Raw genomic sequence first — 21,449 nt, 5'->3', positions numbered from 1 at the left:
GGCATCTACCAATCTGCTTTAAAACAAACTTAGACCTTGAGACATCAGAGCAGAATTAGGACATCTGGCCCATCGAGCCTGCTCTGCCATTCAATCATGACTGATCCTTTTTTTAAATCTCCTCCTCAACCCCAGTTCCTGACCTTTCACCCCCCCCCCCGCATAACCTTTGATATACAGTCAGCCCTCCTTATCCATGGGGGATTGGTTCCGAGACCCCCCGCGGATACCAAAAATCGCGGATGCTCAAGTCCCTTATTTAACCTGGCTTAATGCAGTGGTCTTTAGGACCCAGCAGAACCCCAGACTTTATTTAACATGTTCAATACGGTGGACATTAGGACCTGGCGGTGCAGCTCTGAATCCACAGCGTTTCTGTTCATAAAAATAATCATGATCATGGTTGAAAATAAGGTGGAAGTAATAAAACGATTGGAAAGAGGTGAAACGCCATCGGTCATTGGAAAAGCGTTAGGCTACAGTCGGTCAACGATCGGAACAATTTTAATGGAGCATGTGAAAGGCCCTGCCCCAATGAAAGCTACAATTATTACTAAGCAACGCAGTGGTTTAATTATTGAAATACGTATGTTTCTTAAGTGTTTTATATGCATAGAAATGTAAAATATGTACTATATACTAAGAAAAACGTTTGACTAACTGACGCTAAATAATACCGGATGTACCTGTTCCGACTTCAATTCCGACTAAAAGACGGACTCAGGAACGGAACTCGTTCATAACCCGGGGACTGCCTGTACTTTTAAGTCATTTCTAGATTACTTACAATACCTAATACAACGTAAATGCTATGTAAGTAGTTGTTATACTGGATTGTTTAGGGAATAATGACAAGAAAAAATAGTTCGTACATGCTCAAATAACGAGTGCTGGAGAGAGAACTTCCGGGTTTTCCTGATCCGCAGTTGGTTGAATCCGCGCATGCAGAATCCGCAGATAAGGAGGGCCGACTGTACCACATCCAATCAAGAACCTATCAATCTCTGCCTTAAATACACCTAACAACCCAGCCTCCACAGCTGCATGTGGCAGCAAATTCCACAAATTCACCACCTTTTGGTTAAAGAAATTTCTCTGGATCTCTGTTTTGAAAGGGTGCCTCTCTATCCTGAGGCTGTGCCCTCTTGTCCTAGACTCTCCACCATGGGAAACATCTTTTCCACATCTACGCTATCTAGACCTTTCAACATTTGAAAGGTTTCAATGAGGTTGCTTCCCGCCCCCCTCCCCCATTCCTTCTTATGAATTTCAGCGAGTACAGACCCAGAGCCATCAATGATAATGTTCTTCATATGATAACCCTTTCATTCCTGGAATCATCCTTGTGAACTTCCTCTGGACCCTCTCCCATGCCAGCACATCTTTCCTAAGATGAGGGGCCCAAAACTGTTCACAATACTCAAAATGAGGCCTCACCAGTGCTTTATAAAGCCTCAGCATCACATCCGTGCTCTTGTATTCTAGACCTCTTAAAATGAATGCTAACATGGCATTTGTCTTCCTCACCATCGACTCAACCTGCAAGGTAACCTTCAGAAGGCCCAAGTCCCTCTGCATTTCAGATTCCTGGATTTTCTCCCCCTTTAGAAAATAGTCCACCCATTTATTTCTACTACCAAAGTGCATGACCATGCATTTCCCAACATTGTACTTCATTTGCCATTTTCTTGCCCATTCTCCTAATCTGTCTAAATCCTCTGCATCCCCTACCTGCCCCTCCAGCAATCTTCGTATCATCTGCAAACTTGGCAGCAATGCCATCTATTCCATCATCTAAATAGAATTCCAACAGGTTCGTCAGGCAGGATTTTCCCTTAAGGAAACCACGCTGACTTTGCACTATCTTGTCCTGTGTCACTAAGTACTCCATCACCTCATCCTTAATATTTGGCTTCAACATCTTCCCAACCACTGAGGTCAGGCTAACTGGTCTATAATTTCCTTTCTGCTGCCTTCCTCCTTTCTTAAAGACTGGAGTGACATTTGCAATTATCCAATACTCTGGCACCATGCCAGAGTCCAGTGATGTATGAGAGATCATTACTAATGCCTCCACAGTCTCTACCACTAACTGTTTTAGAATCCTAGGGTGCAGTTCATCTGCTCCAGGTGACTTATGTACCCGAGGTGTTTCAGCTTTTTGAACATCCTCTCCTTTGTAATAGGAACTACACTCTCTTGTTTTCCCTCACACCCTTCAACATCTGGCACAATGCTAATGTCTTCCACAGTGAAGACTGATGGCATTTAGTTCATCTGCCACCTCCTTGGCCCCCATTATTATTTCTCCAGCCTCATTTTCTAGTGGTCCTATATCCACTCTCGTCTCTTATTTTTTACATACTTGAAAAAGCTTTTACTATACACTTTGATATCGTTTGCTAGCTTACTTTCCTATTTCATCTTTTCCCTCCTAATGATTCTTTTAGTTGCTTTCCGTAGGTTTTTAAAAGCTTCGCAATTCTCTGTCTTCCCACTAATTTTTGCTGTGTTGTATGCCCTCATTTGCTTTTACATTAGCTTTGACTTGTTGGCCATAGATGTACAATTTTGCCATTTGATTATTCCTTTGATTTTGGAATAAGTCTATCCTGTACCTTGCTTATTTTCCCCAGAAACACACACCATTGTTGTCATCCCTGCCAGCATCTCCTTCCAATTTACTTTGGCCAACTCCTCTCTCATACCACTGTAATTTCCTTTACTCCATTGAAATTCTGCTGAAGACTTTTCTCTCTCCCTAAAAGATTTCAAGTTGAACTTGATCATGTTGTGATCATTGCCTCCTACAGGTTCTTTTAACTTAAACTCCCTAATCACCTCCAGTTCATTACTTAACCAATTAGCCAAATTAGTTTAAACCCTCCCTAACAGCTCTAATAAACAATACTACGAGAATATTGGTCCTCTCAGGTTCAGGTGCAACGTCCTTTATTAGGCTTAACGACAAAATGCTCAAAAAGCCATTTTGTAGGCATTTAATAAACACTCTCTTGCGATCCATTACAAACCTGATTTTCCCAATCGACCTGCATGTTGAAATCTCCCATGACTATCGTAACATTACCCTTTTGACTCGCCTATTCTATTTCCTGTTGTAGTCTGTGGTCCACATCCCAGCTACTGTATATAACTGCCATCAGAGTCCTTTTACTCTTGCATTTCTTAACTCAACATATTTCAATCCTATGTCACATCTATCTACTGATTTGATGCCATCCTTTACCTGCTGAGCCATGCCACCACCTCTGCCCACCTTCCTATCCCTTCAATGCAATCTATAACCTTGGACATTCAGCTCCCAGAAACAACCATCCTACAGCCATGATTCAGTGATGGCCACAGCATCATAGACAATCTGTAATAGTGCAACAAGATCATCCACCTTATTTCTTATACTCCCTGCATTGAGATATAACTTTTTGACTACTGTATTTGCTACTCTTATTGATTCTTCATCCCTAATGCACTGATACTCACCCTGCTGGCTGAAATTTTGTCCTGTCATCTACCTGCCCTTCCTGACAGTCTGACTGTATGCTATCTTTGCTTTTTTACCATTTGCCCTATCCTGAGCTCCTCACTCCAGTTCCCATCCCCTGCTGTTAGTTTAAACCCTCCCCAACAGCAGTAAGAAACCTGCCCACGAAAATGTTGGTCCCCCTCAGGTTCAGGTACAACCTGCCACTTTAGTACAGGTCATACTTCTCCAGAAGAGATCCCAATGATCCAAAAACCTGAAGCCTTGCCCTCTGCACCAGCTTGTCAGCCACATATTTATCTGCCAAATCAACCTGTTTTCACCCTCACTCGCACATGGCACAGGTAGCAGTCCAGAAGTTACTACCCTGGAGATCCTGCTTCTCAGCTTTCTGCCTAGCACTCTAAATTCTCTTTTTCAGGACTTTGTTTTTCCTTTGTGGTGAACTACATATACCTGTCTGGACACGCCCCCTGATGACTGCTCCTGTGGCTCCTCCCACAGACCCCTGTATAAAGGTGATGGAGGTCTGAGCCCGGCCTCTCAGTCTCCAGGATGTAGTATGGTGGTCACTCACTGCTTGTTCCTTCTTCCAGTCAATAAAAGTCGATACCTCACTTTTACGTCTCAGAGTGAGTTATTAATGGTGCATCATCCTTCCTATGTCATTGCTCCCAATATGTACCAAGACATCTGGCTGCTCTCCTTCCCTCTCCAAAATGCTGTGGACACGATCCAAGACATCCCTGACCCTGGCAACTGGGAGGAAACATACCAGTTAGATGTCCTGTTCATGTCTGCAGAATCTCCTGTCTGTTCTCCTGACTATTGAGTCCCTATCACTACTGCTTCTCCCTTCTCCCTCTTTCTCTTCTGCGCCACTGAGCAATGCTTAGTGCCAGTAACCCGGTCTCTGTGGCATTCCCCTGGGAGGTCATCCCCCACAACAGTATCCAGAAGGGTATAATTATTATTGAGGGAAATGGCCACAAGGTGCTCTGTGCTAGCTACCTATTCACATTTCCATTTCTACTGACAGTCCCCTACCTACCCACTTCCTGCAACTTCCTGTAACTCCGATTGATTATCTTACTCTCCGTACAAGCCATAGATCATCCAGCTGAGCCCTAGATCCCTAACACGATCTTCAAGGAGTTGCAGCTGGATGCCTTCATGCAGATGTAGTTTCCTGAGAACTTAGTGAGCTAGGCCATTTACTACACTAGGTACTATAAGAGAGACCAAAGGGAACCTTAACAAAAACTTACCCACTGCCTTCTTTGAGCCAAAGCCTGACACTTTTACTCTCACCATTGGCCTACTCCCAACAACAGCTTGTCCCTACTGAACTTTTGAACAAGTGTTGCTGATCTGCAAGAAACCTCATCGCTGTGGCCTGCTCTTGGGCCAACAGAATGGGTTAGAGTTAGTAAGCTGAGGGCATGCCATGTTGGTACCAGAAGCATGACGACACTAGTGGACTGTCCCCAGCACCATCCTCAGAATACATTGGGCATTGATGCAAATGATGCATTTCATTGCATGTTTTGATGTACATGTGACAAATAAAACAAATTGTTAATCTCTTTAATCTCCTGCAGTGCCAGATGGTTATGTGAATCTGAGCTTTGTTAAGTATGACTCGTACGAGAAGGGCACAGATGCAATGGTGGTCCATGTGTACGTGAAGGAGATCTGCAAATCCACGTCGAAGGTGCTCTTCCGCGAGCAAGACTTTACCTTGATTTTCCAAACCAGGTGAGTTCCAGATTTCGAGCAAATTTCAGAGATGAACATTTACTCTCCATCGGCAGAGGAAAAAATGCAACCTAGTTTTGTGGAACGTGAAATATGATCTTCTCCCACATTGGCAGAGTGTACCATTGCAAGGTGGGTAGCATGCTTGCTTTTGAGTCTGAGATTGCCCCCTCAGTTTGCATGCTGCAAGAGGTGCACAGAGCTACCACAGAGGGAGTGTGGTAATCTTGGGGCTGTGCATGAATTGAGAAGTTTCCCTGTCAGCAGGAAATGAAAAATTTCTTTGCTTTTTTTGATAAAAATGGGAATTTTCTCTCACCTCATCAATGTTTGTTTCTTGTTTGTGGGAATGTAAAACACAGAACAGTACAGGCCTTCGGCCCATGATGTTGTAAATCTTCTCTGTACCCTCTCTAAAAGCTTCTGCATCTTTCTTATAATATGACCAGAACTGAGCACAATACTCCAAATGTAGTCTAACTTGAGTTTTATAAAGCTGTAACGTTATCTTGCAGCTCCTGAACTCTCCCCTAACTAATGAAGGCCAATATACTATACACCACCTCAACTGCCCTATCAACTTGTGCAACAACTTTGAGGGATCTATGAACCCCAAGATCTCTCTGTCCTCCACTCTGCTCGGAATCCTGCCATTAATCCTGTATTCTGCCTTCAAGTTCAACCTTCCAAACTCTATCACTTCACACTTTTCCAGACTGAACTCCATCTGCCACTTCTCAGCCTAGCTCTGCGGCCTATCGACATCTTAACCTTCTACGCTATCCACAACGCCACCAACCTTCATGTCGCCTGCAGACTTACTAACCCACACCTTCACTTCCTCATCCGAGTCCCTGCAGAACACCACAGGTCACGGACCCTCAGACAGAATGCACTCCATCTACTACCATTCTCTGGCTTCTGTAGCCAAGCTAATTCTGAATCTACCCAGCCAGGTTCCCTCGAATCCTCTGCCTCCAGGTTCCCTCGAATCCATGAGCCTACCATGGGGAACCTTATCAAATACGTCACTAAAATCCAAATGCAGCACATCCAAAGCTCTGTCTTCATCAACTCAACTTCCATATCTCCTAACCTGAACACACTGTTGGGCAGTGAATGGTAACTGGACAGGAGGACCAAAGGCTCTTCAGGTTTATAGCGGAACATTTCCGCTGTCCCAGTCCTCTACCCTTCCCTCAAAGCTGTGTTTTGTTCCCCTTTCAAGTGCTATTAAACTCCCTTTTGAAATCCACTGCCAGTTGGTCAATGCATTTCCAAGTGACTGTGTATACTGTAAATCCGGAGCAACACACAGGAAGCTGGAAGAGGTGGCATGGTGACATTGCAGTTCAACACATTCCTTTACAGCACCAGTGACTCGGGTTCATTTCCTGTCATTGTCTGTAAGGAGTTTGTACGTTCTCACCGTGACTGTGTGAGTTTCCTCCATTAATTGGTCATTGTAAATTGTCCTGTGATTAGGCTGGGGTTAAATAGGTGGGTTGCTGGTCAGTGTAGCTCATTGGGCCGGAAGGGCCTGTTCCATGCTGTATCTCTAAATAAAATATAAACGAACTCCAGTTTTGGGTGACCTGGCAGTGTAGTGGTTGGTGTAACACAATTATAGCACCATTGACCCAGGTTCAATTTTCACTGCAGTCTGTAAGGAGTTTGTATGTTCCCCCCATATCTATACATGTTCCCTCCAGGTGGTCCAGTTTCCTCCCACATTCCAAAGACATGAATCAGCAGGTTGATTGGTTATATGGGTACAGTTGGGTCTGTTTGCTCTGCTATATCCCTTTATACAAAAAAAAACTCAACAGGTTAGACAGCATCTGTGGAGGGAAATGGACAGCTGATGTCTCTGGTTTTAAAGCAACCCGAAGTGTCAACTGTCCAGCAACGTTGCCTGGCTGTTGAGTTCCTCCAGCTTTTTGCTGCATTTCCAATGCCAACTACTTGCTATGGGAGAATGGTTGTACTTTGGTTATTTTGCCAATCTCCTTTTAAATCAGAATCAGATCCTTGCACCAATGAGACCTGTTTCTCTGTCTGTTGATTGGTTTAGGCCTCTAATTATTTTGATTGCATTTACCTGAACTTTCTCCAAGATTTCCCTGGCATCTGCGGCTGATCTGAGGCCACTACTACATTTTGTGTGTAGACATCTGTGACTGAACTACTGTAGTTCTTTTGTATTCTTATAACTTCTGTCGTCACATCAGTTAATGAAATGTGGCATCCCATATCTTCACCACTCTCTGCAGTCTTCAATAATTCTGCCACTATTGATATGAACAGGAATTTTCTCATCATTACACTTTCACCCAAACAGGAAGCCCGGAAGACACTCAATTTAACCCTGTTCACTTGTTTAAGTTAATTTGCAAGTTGCAGATAAATCCTGTTTTGTAAATGGTGACTCTTTGTCATTACATTTTGTGACTCCCAGTAGAACTGAATTTCAGCTGGCATTGGCATGTACTGAAGCCTAGTTTGTACTTCAGAGGAGTAGTGTTCATTAATACTGTTTTCTTACTTTGTACTACTTCATATGAGCCAGTATTGGTATTATATATGTGATTGATTAATAAGCAGACTGAATTTGCTGAACTAATGTTCTGGTTTTCTTTTAAAGCCACGAGCCATTTCTGCGTATCCACCCTGACAGTGGACCAAACACCATCTTCAAGTGGCAGGTGAAAGTTCGGTAAGACCAGTTGTGTTGTAAATGTTTGGCGTAGAATTTGCGTTGTTTATGAGAAGCTTCAATGGGTGGTAGGTCATAGCAAAGCTCCTGTTGCTGAAGTAAGTTGTTAACAGAGGATTGTTTGGAAAGAATGTAAAATGTTCATAAGCATTTTATATTATTGACTGGAGCAGATCTTTAACTGATGTGAATAGTTTGGCATATTCTTGACTTGCTTCAATTGCGTGACATGCTATAGTACTGAAACTCTGCGAAGTGGAAAATGATGTGCAGAATGAGGTCCCTTGAGCTCCTAGCTGTGATTTGTTTGCCACATTGAGCAGATGGATCAAGTGCTTCTGTTTTTTGAATGGGTTTATCATTGAGGGTAATCCATGATTAGCAGATTAGTTAATAGATAAGAACAGGGATAAACAGGCTACTTTCCAGTTAACAAACTATATCTAGTCTATTAAACAGGAAATTAATGCCAGAACTACTATATATGCCATATATATCAAACTCAAGGCCCGCGGTCCAAATCCGGCCCGCGGTGGAATTATCTTTGGCCCGCGAGATAATATCTAATTACTATTAAAGCTGGCCCCAGTAATCGAAGCGCCTATGGCGTATGATATGGCTAATGCTGAGTTTATTCAGGTACCGGGTTTTCAGGGTTTTTAGTGTTTATTCGGCAGTCTTGCTCGGCAGTCTTCTTCATAAGAAATGGAATTTGTAAAGTGAAATACTTATGTAGTTATAGCAGAGACTGAGACACATGAGAGCAGGCTGAAAAAACGGAGGCAACGAAAGCTGCGTTCGCATGCGTCCGACTGATCCGGCCCGCATGAAGCTGCATTTTGCTCAATCCGGCCCGTGACCTAAAATGAGTTTGACACCCCTGATATATGCCATCTTTAATGTTGCTATGGGCACAAAGAATAATGTATTCAGTTTGTTAGCAATGAATCTATGAAGAGAACACATTGTCTTCAAAGGAATATAAAGAGATAAAGAAACAGCTAATAGAAACATAGAAAACCTACATCACAATGCAGGCCCTTCAGTCCACAAAGTTGTGCCAAACATGTCCCTACCTTAGAAATTACTAGACTTCTTCATAGCCCTCTATTTTTCTAAGCTCCATGTACCTATCCAAAAGTCTCTTAAAAGACCCTATCATATCCACCTCCACCACCGTTGCCGGCAGCCCATTCCATGCACTCAGCACTCTGCAAGAAGAGAGCGTGGCCGAGATCATGGGGGTCCTTGATGGTGGATGTTGCTTTCTTGTGGCAGGTCTCCATGTAAATGTGCTCAATGGTGGGGAGGTCTTTTCTTGTGCTGTACTGGGCCATATCCACTACTTTCTCTAACCTTATTAATTTGTAAGTGTAAGATTAAATAGGGATAGTTATCATCTACAAGGAGTGCAATTACTATCCATGGATTGTCCATCTTAATGGAAAATGGGGTATTGTTTTTTGGTTTATTATTGTCATGAGTACAGAGATACAGTGACAAACTTTGTTTTACATGCCATCCATGTAGATCATTTCACAACTTAAGTACATTGTGTAACTTAGTACAAGGGAAAGGTGAACAACAGGTGCTGTATGTAGTTTTACAGTTACAGAGAAAGCGAGGTGCAGTGAAATCGATCATTGTACAAGATGTCTGTTCAAGAATCTTGTAACAGTGAATACAAAAGTTCAGTGACAAATCAACAAGGTTTCTGTAATATCATATCTGCTGTCCTGTGTATATTTTTAATTGTGTTTACACAAAATGCACTTGCATTGGAGATAGGATATAGGGTACCAAGGGATCTGTGGGTTTCCTCTGGGTTCTCCCATTTCCTCTCACATTCCCACAACATATGGGCTAGTAGGTTAATTAGTCACATGGGTGTAAATGGGTGGTGTGGACTCATTGAGCTGGATGGGCCCTTTTCCATGCTGTATCTCAAAATAAAATATGCTCACTGGAGTTAAAAGAAACATTATGGCTTGACAGTAGATGATTTTGGATGTTCATCTGATTTCAGTATCTAGAACTGAGCACATCATACAAGAATAATGGGTTGGCCACTTCAGCCCAGGAAGAGGCATTATTGAATATTCTTTTGGAGAGGGCTGTGAATTTTTGGAATTATTGAATATATTCAAGGCTGGGATTTTTAGACTGGAAAAATCAAGGGTTCTGGGGATCAGACGGGGAAGTAGATTTGATGGCAAAGGTCAATGAAATACAATGTTGGAAAATGCATGGTGATGCACTTTGGTAGAAGAAATAGATGTGCAGACTATTTTCTAAACTGGGAGAAAATCCAGGGATCTGAGATGCAGAGGGACTTGGGAGTCCTTGTGCAGAACACCCTGAAGGTTAACTTGCAGGTTGAGTCGGTGGTGAGGAAGGCAAATGCCATGGTAACATTAATTTCAAGAGGTCTAAAATTCATGAGCAAGGATGTGATGCTAAAGCTTTATAAAGCGCTGGTGAGGCCTCACTTTGAGAATTCTGAACAGTTTTGGGCCCTTCATCTTAGAAAAGTTGTGCTGGCATTGGAAAGGGTAAGAGGAGGTTCACAAGGATGATTCCAGAAATGGAAGTGTTATCATATGAGGAACATTTGATGGATCTGGGTACTCGCTGGTATTCAGAAGGATGAGGGGCCATCTCATTGAAACCTTTCAAATGTTGAAAGGCCGAGATAGACTAGGTGTGGAAAGGATGTTTCCCATGTTGGGAGAGTCTACGACAAGAGGGCACAGTCTCAGGATAGAGGGGCGCCCTTTCAAAATAGAGATGTGGAGAAATTTCTTTAGCCAAAGGCTGGTGAATTTGTTGCCACATGCAGTTGTGGTCATTGGGTGTATTTACGGCAGAGATTGATAGGTTCTTGATTGGACATGGCATCAGATGTTACGGCGAGAAAGCCAGGAACTGGGGTTGGGCAGGAGGTAGACTAAAAGGATCAGCCACGTTTGAATGGCGAAACAGACTCGATGGGCCGGATGGCCTAATTCTGCTCCTATGTCTTATGGTCAAACAAACCATGATATTGAATGGCAGAGTAGACTACAAGGAGTATAGAACCTACTCCTGCTTGTGTTTTCATGTATAATTAATGTTCATTTAACACATTGATTGTCTGGGCTGTTCATGGAAGTAGTTCCACAAATTAAATTCTAGAGCTCACACATCTAGTGGTATGTACAAAGCTTTTATAGGGTGTTATATCAAACACGCCAAGCAAGTAGAGCTCTCTGTGTGAATTCTTACACCTTATTGTCCACCTGCACTGCACTTTCTCTGTAGTTGTTGCTCTTCATTCAGCATTGTCTAATTGTTTTTCCCTTGCAGTACCTAAATGCACTGTAATGATCTGATCGAAAGGAACAGTACACAAGACAAACTTTCTACTCTATCTCAGTACAGCAATTCCAATTCTTTTTCTTACACTGTTCATTGTTTTTAATGTTTGAGTAGAGTTCTTGTCAAGAGATTTGGTATAGAAAATGGACAAGGCTGCCACTGACTACAGTTCAGTCCAGATTTGTGAAATAAATCTGTGTCCACCCCTATATACTATAACAAAATAATATGAAGTCTTTGTTCAAGACACCTATTTATTCCTCTCCATACATGCTGCATAACCTACTGAGCTCCTCTGTTTTGTTCATATGTCATTTGTCCATATACCTATCTAAACTTTGCTTAAATGTTGAAATTCAGCACACCTGTACCACTTGTGCTGGCAGCTCATTCCACACTGTTATGACTGTCTAAGTGAAGAAGTTTCCCCTCATGTTCCCACCCAACTCAGAAAAAAGTCTGCTTGCATTTACCCTGTCTATACGCCTCATAACTTGGTATACCTCTATCAAATCTCTCGAACTTCTATATTTTAAGGAATGCAGTCCTAATCTACTCAATCTTTCCTTCTAACTCAGATCCTTCAGATCTGGCAACATTCATTTCATTTTCAATCTTTTTTTATTGATTTTTAAAAATAAAATTATAAATTATACCTGGCAACATTCTTCAAAATTTTTCTCTCTACTCTTTCAATCTTTCCTGTAGGTAGCTGAACAAAACTGTACACATTACTCCAAATTAGGTCTCACATCTTATACAACTTCAACATAACATCCCATCTCCTGTCCTCAATACATTGATTTATAAAGACCAATGTGCCAAAAGCTTTCTTTATGACCCTATCTGTCTGTGATGCCATGTTCAATGAATTATGGACCTGTTTTTTATATATCACACTCTTTAGCCCCCTAATGTTCACTGTGTAAGACCTACCCTGGTTGGTCCTACTGAAGTGCAATACCTCACACTTGACAATTATAAATTCCATCTGCCATTTTTCCAGCTGATCCCTCTGCAAGCCATGCCTTCATCACTGTCCACTACTACCCCAATCTTGGTGTCATCCGCAAATCTGCTGATCCAATTGACCACATTATCATCGAGATCATTGATATAGATGACAAACAAGAAATGATCCCTGCAGCACACCAATAGTCACAGGCCTCCAGTAAAGGAGGCAGCCCTCTACTACCACACTCCGGCTTCTCCCACAAAGCCAATGTCTAATCCAGTTTCCTACCTCATCCTTAATGCGAAGTGACTGAATCTTTTTGACCAGCTTCCAGTGTGGGACCTTGTGAAATGCCTTACTAAAGTCCATGTAGACAACACCCACTGATTTGCTGTCATTTTCTTTGCTGGTAGCAAAGCTTGTTTGTCTGGTGTTTCTTCCCCTGTCAATCACTATTTCCTGTAAAAACAAATATTTGTTCCTCTATCTCAACTATTCACATCTTTGCAACAGCAATATCATGTCATAGCCATTCTGATTCTGTTCCATTGTCCTGCAATCAGCTTTGTATTTAAGTTTTCTGTCAAGTGCAGTACAAGGTTTCTCTAATCTGAACACAAAAGTGTTGCAGTCCCTGTCACTGCACTGTTCTCAGCTACCTCTCCAGGGTAAGACATCAGAATGGCAGCAGCTACAGAGCAAGATAAATGGGGGGCGTTAAAGGTTGTCTAACAATCTGTTTTAATCATTTGTAGGAACCTGATTAATCCAGAGCAGTGTCACTATACCTTCACGGCATCACGTATTGACATCTGTCTGAAGAAGAGGCGGAACCAGCGGTGGGGAGGGCTCGAAGCCCTGGCAGCACAAGGTCTGCAGAGTGACATCCGAGTGCTTCACATTACTACAAATGGAAGCCAGGCCAGTCAGCATCTGATGACAAAGGGAACACACCTTACTTTCTTCCCAGATACTGACTGGGCTGCTGTGTTTTATTCTGGCTTTTTATTTATTGAGATACAGCACAGAATAGCCCTTCTGGTCCTTCAAGCTGCACCATCCAGCAAAACCCAATTTAATCCTCGTCTAATCATGGGACGATTTGCAATGACCAATTAACCTACCAACCGGTACGTCTTTGGACCATGAGAGGAAACAGATGTGGTCACGGGAAAAATGTGCAAACTCCTTACAGGCAGCAGCGGGAATTGAACCCACTTGATGATACTGTAAAGCATTGTGCTAACCAGGGCTGCTTTAATCCCATTGCAACTGCAGCATGCAAATTATTGTTATAATATAGTACTGTACATACTATGTACTTGAGGTGCTGAATTATAGGGAAAAGTTAAATTAGGACTCTATTTCATGGAGCTTTGAAGATTGAGGGCAAATTTGATATAGGTATACAAAATTATGAAGGATGTAGATAGGGTAAATGTAAGCAGGCTTTTTCCACTGAGATTGTGAGATACTGGAGCTAGAGGTCATAGGTTAAGGGTGAAAGGGGAAATGTTCAATGGGATCGTGAGGAGGAATATCTTCAATCAGAGGGAAGTGAGAGTGTGGAACAAGCTGCCAGCAGAAGTGGATGATACGGGTTGGATTTCAACATTTAAGATAAATTTGGATAGGTAATGGATGGGAGGGGTATGGAAGGCTATGGTCCGGGTTCAGGTTGATGAAACTAGTTAGATAAATAGTTTGGCATGGACAAGGTGAGCTGAAGAGCCTGTTTCTGTGGTATAGTGTTCTTTGATTCTGTGTAGGTTTGCTTTTGGAGTTTCAGTAAATCATTAAGCTGTCTGCATAGAGTCTGGTAAGAAGCTGAGGAACAGACAGTAGCTGAATTTCTGAATTTAGATGATCAAAATCTGTTGTCTGGCAGTAGGGTTTGTCTCTAGGGTAGAGAACACATCAAACCACATGTGTGCAGTAGGTACACATCACGTAAGCTAGGCATACAGATGGGTATGAGTTGCTCTTGATGTAACACAAGTCAGTCAGGGTATATTGTGGGTAGAGTACAGAAGTGTATAGTTCAGTCCTGTATGGATGTCCTGGTCAGGTGTCAGATCTCTTGGTGGGAGAGCATTTTGGAAGTATTGATCATAACTCCTTTACCATAGAGATAGAGAGGGATAGGAGCCAACAATTTGGGAAGACATTTAATTGGGGTAGGGGGAAATATGCTGTTAGGCAGGAATTTGGGAGCAGATGAAGGTAGAGCAGTGGATGTAGTGTATATGGATTTCAGTAAGGCATTTGATAAGGTTACCCATGCAAGGCTCATTCAGAAGGTAAGGAGGCATGGGATTCAAGGAGACCTTGCTTTGTGGATCCAGAATTGGCTTGCCCACAGTAGACAAGGGTGGTTGTAGATGGTTCGTATTCTTCATGGAAGTCGGTGACCAATGGTGTTCTGTGGGGTATCTTTTCTGGGACCCCTCCTCTTTGAGAATTTTATAAATAACCTGAATGAGGAAGTAGAACGGTGGGTTAGTAAGTTTGCTGATGACACAGTTCAGGGTGTTGTGGATAGTGTGGAGGGTTGTCAGAGGTTACAGCGGGACGTCAATAGGATGTAGAACTAGGCCAAGAAGTGGCAGATGGAGTTCAACCCCAGGTAAGTGTGAAATGGTTCATTTTGGTAGGTAAAATTTGAAGACAGAATATAATATTAATAAGACTTGGCAGTGTGGAGAATCTGAGGGATCTTGGGGGCCGTGTCCATAGGACACTCAAAGCTGCTGCGCGGGTTGACAGTGTAGTTAGAACATATATGGTGTGTTGGCCTTCCTCAACCATGGGATTAAGATCAAGAGCCATGAGGTAATGTTACAGCTATGTAAGACTTTAATTAGACCCCAAGTGGGGTATGTGTTCAGTTCTGGTCACCTCACCACAGAAAAGATGTGGATACTATAGAGAGAGTGCAGAAGAGATTTGCAAGGATGTTGCCTGGATTGGAGAGTGTGCCTTATGAGAATGGGTTAAGTGAAATTGGATTTTTCTCCTTGGAACGACAGAGGACGAGAGGTGACCTGATAGAGGTGTATAAGATGATGAGAGGCCATTGATCATGTGGATAGCCAGAGGCTTTTTCCCAGGGCTAAAATGGCTAACATGAGGGGGCATGGTTTAAGGTGTTTGGAAATAGGTACAAGGGGGATGTCAGAGGTAAGGTTTTCACACAGAGTGGTGGGTGCTTGGAATGAACTGCTAGAGACTGTGGTAAAGGCGGATACAATAGGGTCTTCTAAGAGACTTTTAGGTACACAGAGTTTAGAAAAATAGAGGGCTATGTGGTAGGAAATTCTAGCCAGTTTCACGTTGGCACAACATTGGGCGCTAAAGGTCCTGTAATGTGCTATAGACTGCTCTGTCTGTTACTGCTATTCCATGACAATACTGGGATAGTCAACACAAAGTACACTGCAGATGCTGTGGTCAAATCAAGACATATAAAAAAGCTGGATGAACTCAGCAGGTTGGGCAGCATCTGTTGAAAGAAGTAGTCAACGTTTCGGGTCGAGACCCTGGGATAGTCGCCGCTGCTCAGTGATGATGCTGAGTTGGGATGTTACTCTGTGTACAATGAAGGTGCCTTGTGATCATTCATTGCTGTGCAATGCCCAGATGATTATACTTCAGGTGGTGTTTGTCTTTGTGAACAAGGACTGCAATGACTACATTAATAGCACTTGCATATTTAGCTGATGAAACAACAGGCTCCGTGTGGAGACTCAGTCCTGATGAAGGGTCTTGGTGCAAAATGTCAGCTGTTTATTCCCCTCCGTTGATGCTGCCAGACCAGTATTTTCTGTGTTACTGAGTGTGAAGGGAAGTTTTTTATAACCTAATTGCAGATACCTGCTCTTTGGATTCCAAATGGATACTAGAATATAACTATCACATAATTTCTACTACATCCTAGTGGTAGTAATGTTTCCAATCTTCAGTTCTATCCTCCCTGACACCATTAAAGTGGCTGTACCTCAGCTTCTGTAGTCCTTATTGCTGATTACCTTTCTGCTCACTGTTTTATGGTGTACCTTTTCAAAGAGATGCAGGTACTTGAACCAGTGAACAGTATCTGTTGAGGTCGAAACATAATGCTGTTTCTGTCTCCACAGATGCTAATAGCACCTGAGCATTTCGAGCACTTCTTGTATTTCTATTTCAGAGTTGCATCATCAGGTTTTCTTTCCTTTCTACCAGACTTTTGCTTATCTGTCCCGGTAGACACTTATTTGCTGTAATTTTCTTTTTGGTTAAAGATATTCAAGCTATTTTTCAATAATCATAGAAAATCAAATAGCCTTTACTTAACGCGATCATCGTGCTTAATTTGATTATGTACTTTGAATTAGGAAGTACATGAAAAGCATTCTTGTATGTTTTTTCAGGCATATTCTATATTGTTGTGATGTTTTCTTGAAAACTGAAAATGGTTTTTCATTCTCTGCATTAAGACCAGTTGGCTGAGTGGCATTCTAGCCTTCTGCTTGAGAATCTAAATAGAAAACAGGCCAAATTGTCCACAAGGGCTCTACCTGAAATTACATTGTATATTTACAGCATTGGAGTATCTTTCATTCTCCGGTTGCTTGGAAGTCACATTCAGACAGACCATAGATATAAGATAGAACATAGATACTGAAATAGAGTAGCATGGAGGGAATTTATTCAGTATATAACCCACTAAACAATGGAATTCTGCTTTGAGAGTTCTAGTAGTGGGTTTGATCCAATTCTTTTCCACCACTTGCATTACTCAACCTGCTGATCTTCCCCAGCAGGTTGTTTGCTTTTTCCTTAAGTACTTAACCGAACATTGTAGATGGAATTTAAAGTCAAAGTAAATTTATTATCGAAGTACGTACATGTTGCAACATATTACCCAAAGATTCATTAACGCAAGCATTCATAGGAAAATAAAGAAATGCAATAGAGTTCATGAATATAACTAAAAATTGACAAACAACCAATGTGTAAAAGAAAGCAAACTGTGCAAATAAAAATAAGAAAATAAATAATACTGAGAACATGAGTTGTAAAGAGTCCTTGAAAGTGGGCCTGTAGGTTGTGCAGTTAGTTCAGTGTTACAGAGAGTGAAATTATCTACACTGTTTTAATAGCCTAAGGATAATAACTGTTGCTGAACCTAGTGGTGTGAGACTTCAGGCTCCTGTACCTCCTTCCCAATGGTAATAGTGCTGAAGATTCTAAAACTAAAACTACCCCGTTCCTATCCTGGCAATATGCAATTGGACGTGGAGAGATTTTCACTGTGTCCAGCCCATATGAGAAGTGACCTACAGCTTTGATTTAAAAAGTGTCGAAATACCTTTGTGTTTTCGTTAGACCTTCTAAACACAAGCCATGTGCTCCCCTGTTTAAGGTGCAGTGGGTGGTGCCAAAGTAGCTGTGCCTGCAGGCCCACCGTCACTAGACAAAGCTCAGCCTGGGAGCAGCCAGCACACACTTCCTCCCAAGGAGGAGCCACGCTCAAATGAGAAGGAGAAGATACGCTCTGAGGAGGCCAGCCTCGACCCGGTGGCAATCAGGCCAGCGCACGAGAATGTCCAGGTTAAGCAGGACACGCTGGTAACATCGGTAAGTAAAGTTTATTTCACCTTTGTCCTTGTTCTTAAGGTGAGGGTCAGATTTTGATTTATTCCCGTTGGGGACAAAGCCAAAAATTATTGTCCATTGTCTCTTTGCATTGCAGATTCAGGTTTATTTATCACATGTACATCAAAAAATACAGTGAAGTGTGTCATTTGTATTAATAACCAGCACACCCAAAGAGTGTCTAGGGGCAGCCTGCAAGTGTCACCACACATTCCAGTGCCAGCAGAGCATATCCACAATGTTCAGCAAAACAACACAAACAACAACCTCAAAACAAACAAGAAAAATTGAAGATGCTGGAAATCCAAGCAACGTACACAAAATGCTGGAGGAACTCTGGAAGTCCAAATATACAACATCCACTGTATCCCCTTTATCCATCCTGCTTGTAATCTCCTCAAAGAATTTCAACAGGTTTGTCAGGCAAGATTTTTTCTTATGGAAACCATGCTGACTTTGTCCTATCTTGTCCTGTGTCTCCAATTACTTCTTAATCTCATCCTTAGCAATTGACTCCAACATCTTCCCAACCACTGAGGTCAAGTTAACTGGTCTATACTTTTTGCTGCCTCCTCCTTTCTTAAAGAGTGGAGTGACATTTGCAATTTTCCAGTTTTCTGGCACTATGTCAGAGTCCAATGATTTTTGAAAGATCATTACTAATGCCTCCACATTTTCTACTACTTCTTCAGAACCTTGGGGTGCAATTCATCTGCTTCGGGTGACTTATGTACCCTTAGGTCTTTCAGCTTTTTGAGCACTTTCTCCCTTGTCATGGTAACTGCACTCCTCTTCTCTCACACCCTTCAACATCTGGCACTGTGTGGATCTGTGAATGTTGTATATTTGGACTTCCAGAGTTCCTCCAGCATTTTGTGTACATTGCTTGGATTTCCAGCACCTTCCGTTTTTGAATTTGTGGTGACACTTGCAGGCTACCCCCTGGACATTCTTCGGGTGTGCAAAAGACTCAAATTAGTTTATCTGCAATCTTCTTGGCCTTCATTATTTTTCTGTCCTCATTTTCTGGTAGTCCTATATCCACTTTCATCTCTTTTATTTTTTGCATACTTGAATAATCTTCTACTATCCACTTCGATATTGTTTGCTAGCTTGATTTCATATTTCATCTTTTCCTTCCTAATGATTCTTTTACTTGCTCTGTGGTGTTTTAAAAGCTTCCGAATCCTGTCTGCTGGCTAATTTTTACTTTGTTGTATGCTCTCTCTTTTGCTTTTACATTAGCTTTGACTTTCCTTGTCAGCCATGGTTGTACTATTTTGCCATTTGAGTGTTTCTTCATTCTTGTAATATATCTATCCATGCAGAAACTCACATCAGTGCTGTTCTGCTGTCATCCCTGTGAGCATCTCATTGCAACTTACTTTGGCCAACTTCTCTCATACCACTGTAATTTCCTTTACTCCACCTAAATATTGCAATGTCAGACTTTACTTTCTCCCTATCAAATTTCAAGTTGAATTCAATCATATTGTGATCACTGGCTCCTAGGGGTTCTTTTACCTCTCTCATCACCTCCGGCCGATTACGTAACAGACAATCCAGTATAGCTGATCCCCTAGTAGGCTCGTTGACAAACTGTTCTAAAAAGCCATCTCATAGGCATTCAACAAACCCTTTTCCAATCAGGTTTTCCCAATCAACCTGCATGTTGAAATTTCCCATGACTATCATAATATTGCCCTTTTGACTCACTTTTTTCATGTCCTGTTGAAATCTGTGGTCCACATCCCAGCTGCGGTTGGGAGGCTTGTACATAACTGCCATCAGGGCCCTTTTAGCCTTGCAGTTTCTTAACTCAACCCACAAGGATTCAACATCCCCCGATCCTATGTCACATCTTTCTACTTATTTGATGGTATTCTTTAGCAACAGAGCCATGCCACCCCCTCTGCTTACCTTCCTATCCCTTCGATACCTTGGACATTCAGCTCCCAACTACAACCGTCCTTCAGCCATGATTTAGTGATGGCCACAACATCATACCTGACAATCTGTAATCATGCAACAAGATCTTATATACCTTATTTCTTATACTTCATGCATTGAGATTTAACACTAAATACTGTATTTGCTACCCTTTTTGATACTGCTTCCCTAATGCACTGATACACACCCTGCTGGCTGCAATTATGTCCTATCATCTGCCTGCCCTTCCTGACAGTCTGACTGTATGTTATCTTTGCTTTTTTTTAACCATTTGTTCTATCCTGAGTCCCTTCACTCCAGCTTCCACCAACCCCCTGCCAAATTAGTTTAAACCCTTCCCAACGCTCTAACAAACCTGCCCACAAGAATGTTGGTCCCCCTCAGATGTTCAGGTGCAAACCGCCCCTTTTGTACAGGTCATACCTCCCCCAGAAGAGATTCAAATAATCCAAGAACCTGAAGCCCTGCCCCCTGCACCAGCTTCTCAGTCACGCATTAATCTGCTAGATCACGCTGTCTATCTTCACTGGCGCATAGCACAAACAGCAATCCAGAAATTGCTTCCCTGGAGCTACTGCTTCTCAGCTTTCTACCTAGCTCTAAATTTTCTTTTTAGGACCTCTTTACTTTTCCTTCTTATGTCATCAGTACCAATGTGTGCCAAGACGTCTGGCTGCTCTCCATCCCTCTCCAGAATGTTGTGGACGTAATCCGAGATGTCCCTCACCCTGAAACCTGGGAGGCAACATACCATTCAGGAGTCCCGTTCATGCCCACATAATCTCCTGTCTGTTCCCCTGACTATTACGTCCCTTATCACTACCTCTCCCTTCTTCTCCCCCTTTCCCTTCTGCACCACGGACCCATGCTTAGTCCCAGTAACCTGGTCTCTGTGGCATCCCCCACAACAGTACCCAAAATGGTACTGTATACTTAATGAGTGGAATGGCCACAGGGGTGCTCTGCACCAACTGCCTATTCACATTTCCATTTCTCCTGACAGTTTCACAGCTACTCGCCTCTTGCAACTTAGGGGTGACTACTTCTCTAACTCCGATCAATTATCTCCCCACTCTCCCGTACAAGCCGAAGGTCATCCAGCAGCTGCTCCAGATCCCTAACACTGTCTTCAAGGAGCTGCAGCCAGATGCAGTTCACGCAGATAATTGTCAATGATCTTTTGAGTGGAGAATGTAAATTTTTAAAACTCAAGTCAAACATAATAAATTTCTGTTAAATAACTGGCTTAAGCCAAAATGGGATTTAACTTTTCTAAAGGTAGACTTAGTAGATTTAATTTAAATAAAGGTTGTAAATTGATTTTTATTAAAAGCTTTACTGTTTGTTTTGAGATTCCAGCAGCCGTTTAAAATCATCAGCACTTTTACCTGTCGTATGGCTGTGATTTGTAGATGTCTTTTAATTTTGTTGGAACCACTGCTGCATTTGTATGTTGTTTTTCATATTCTAGGCTCAAAGAAACAGGGGTTAACAAGATATTTTTTTAAAAAACAGCATAATAGATAACTAAACAAGAAAATCACAAAGAATACAAACACATCACAATACAATTC

The 21,449-nt window shown here is 42.1% G+C and overlaps 1 protein-coding gene across 7 annotated transcripts in view; it reads left to right on the top strand.

Moving 5' to 3' along the window:
• The window catches only part of usp19 (ubiquitin specific peptidase 19), a 218,693-nt gene that overhangs the window by 98,914 nt on the left and 98,330 nt on the right, over positions 1-21,449 (top strand). For 6 of the 7 annotated variants that reach the window (XM_073071970.1, XM_073071973.1, XM_073071967.1 and 3 more), the window contains 4 exons: positions 5,104-5,260; positions 7,905-7,976; positions 13,044-13,159; positions 17,693-17,907. In XM_073071970.1, the coding sequence (XP_072928071.1) occupies positions 5,104-5,260; positions 7,905-7,976; positions 13,044-13,159; positions 17,693-17,907 (560 nt within the window). The remainder of the gene's footprint in view (positions 1-5,103; positions 5,261-7,904; positions 7,977-13,043; positions 13,160-17,692; positions 17,908-21,449) is intronic. The other variant, XM_073071968.1, reaches the window with a different exon arrangement.

The sequence above is a fragment of the Hemitrygon akajei genome, chromosome 19 (assembly GCF_048418815.1).
Source record: "Hemitrygon akajei chromosome 19, sHemAka1.3, whole genome shotgun sequence".
Taxonomy (NCBI): domain Eukaryota; kingdom Metazoa; phylum Chordata; class Chondrichthyes; order Myliobatiformes; family Dasyatidae; genus Hemitrygon; species Hemitrygon akajei.
Note: the sequence above shows the minus strand (reverse complement) of the source record. Positions and strands in the feature narration are given on the sequence as shown.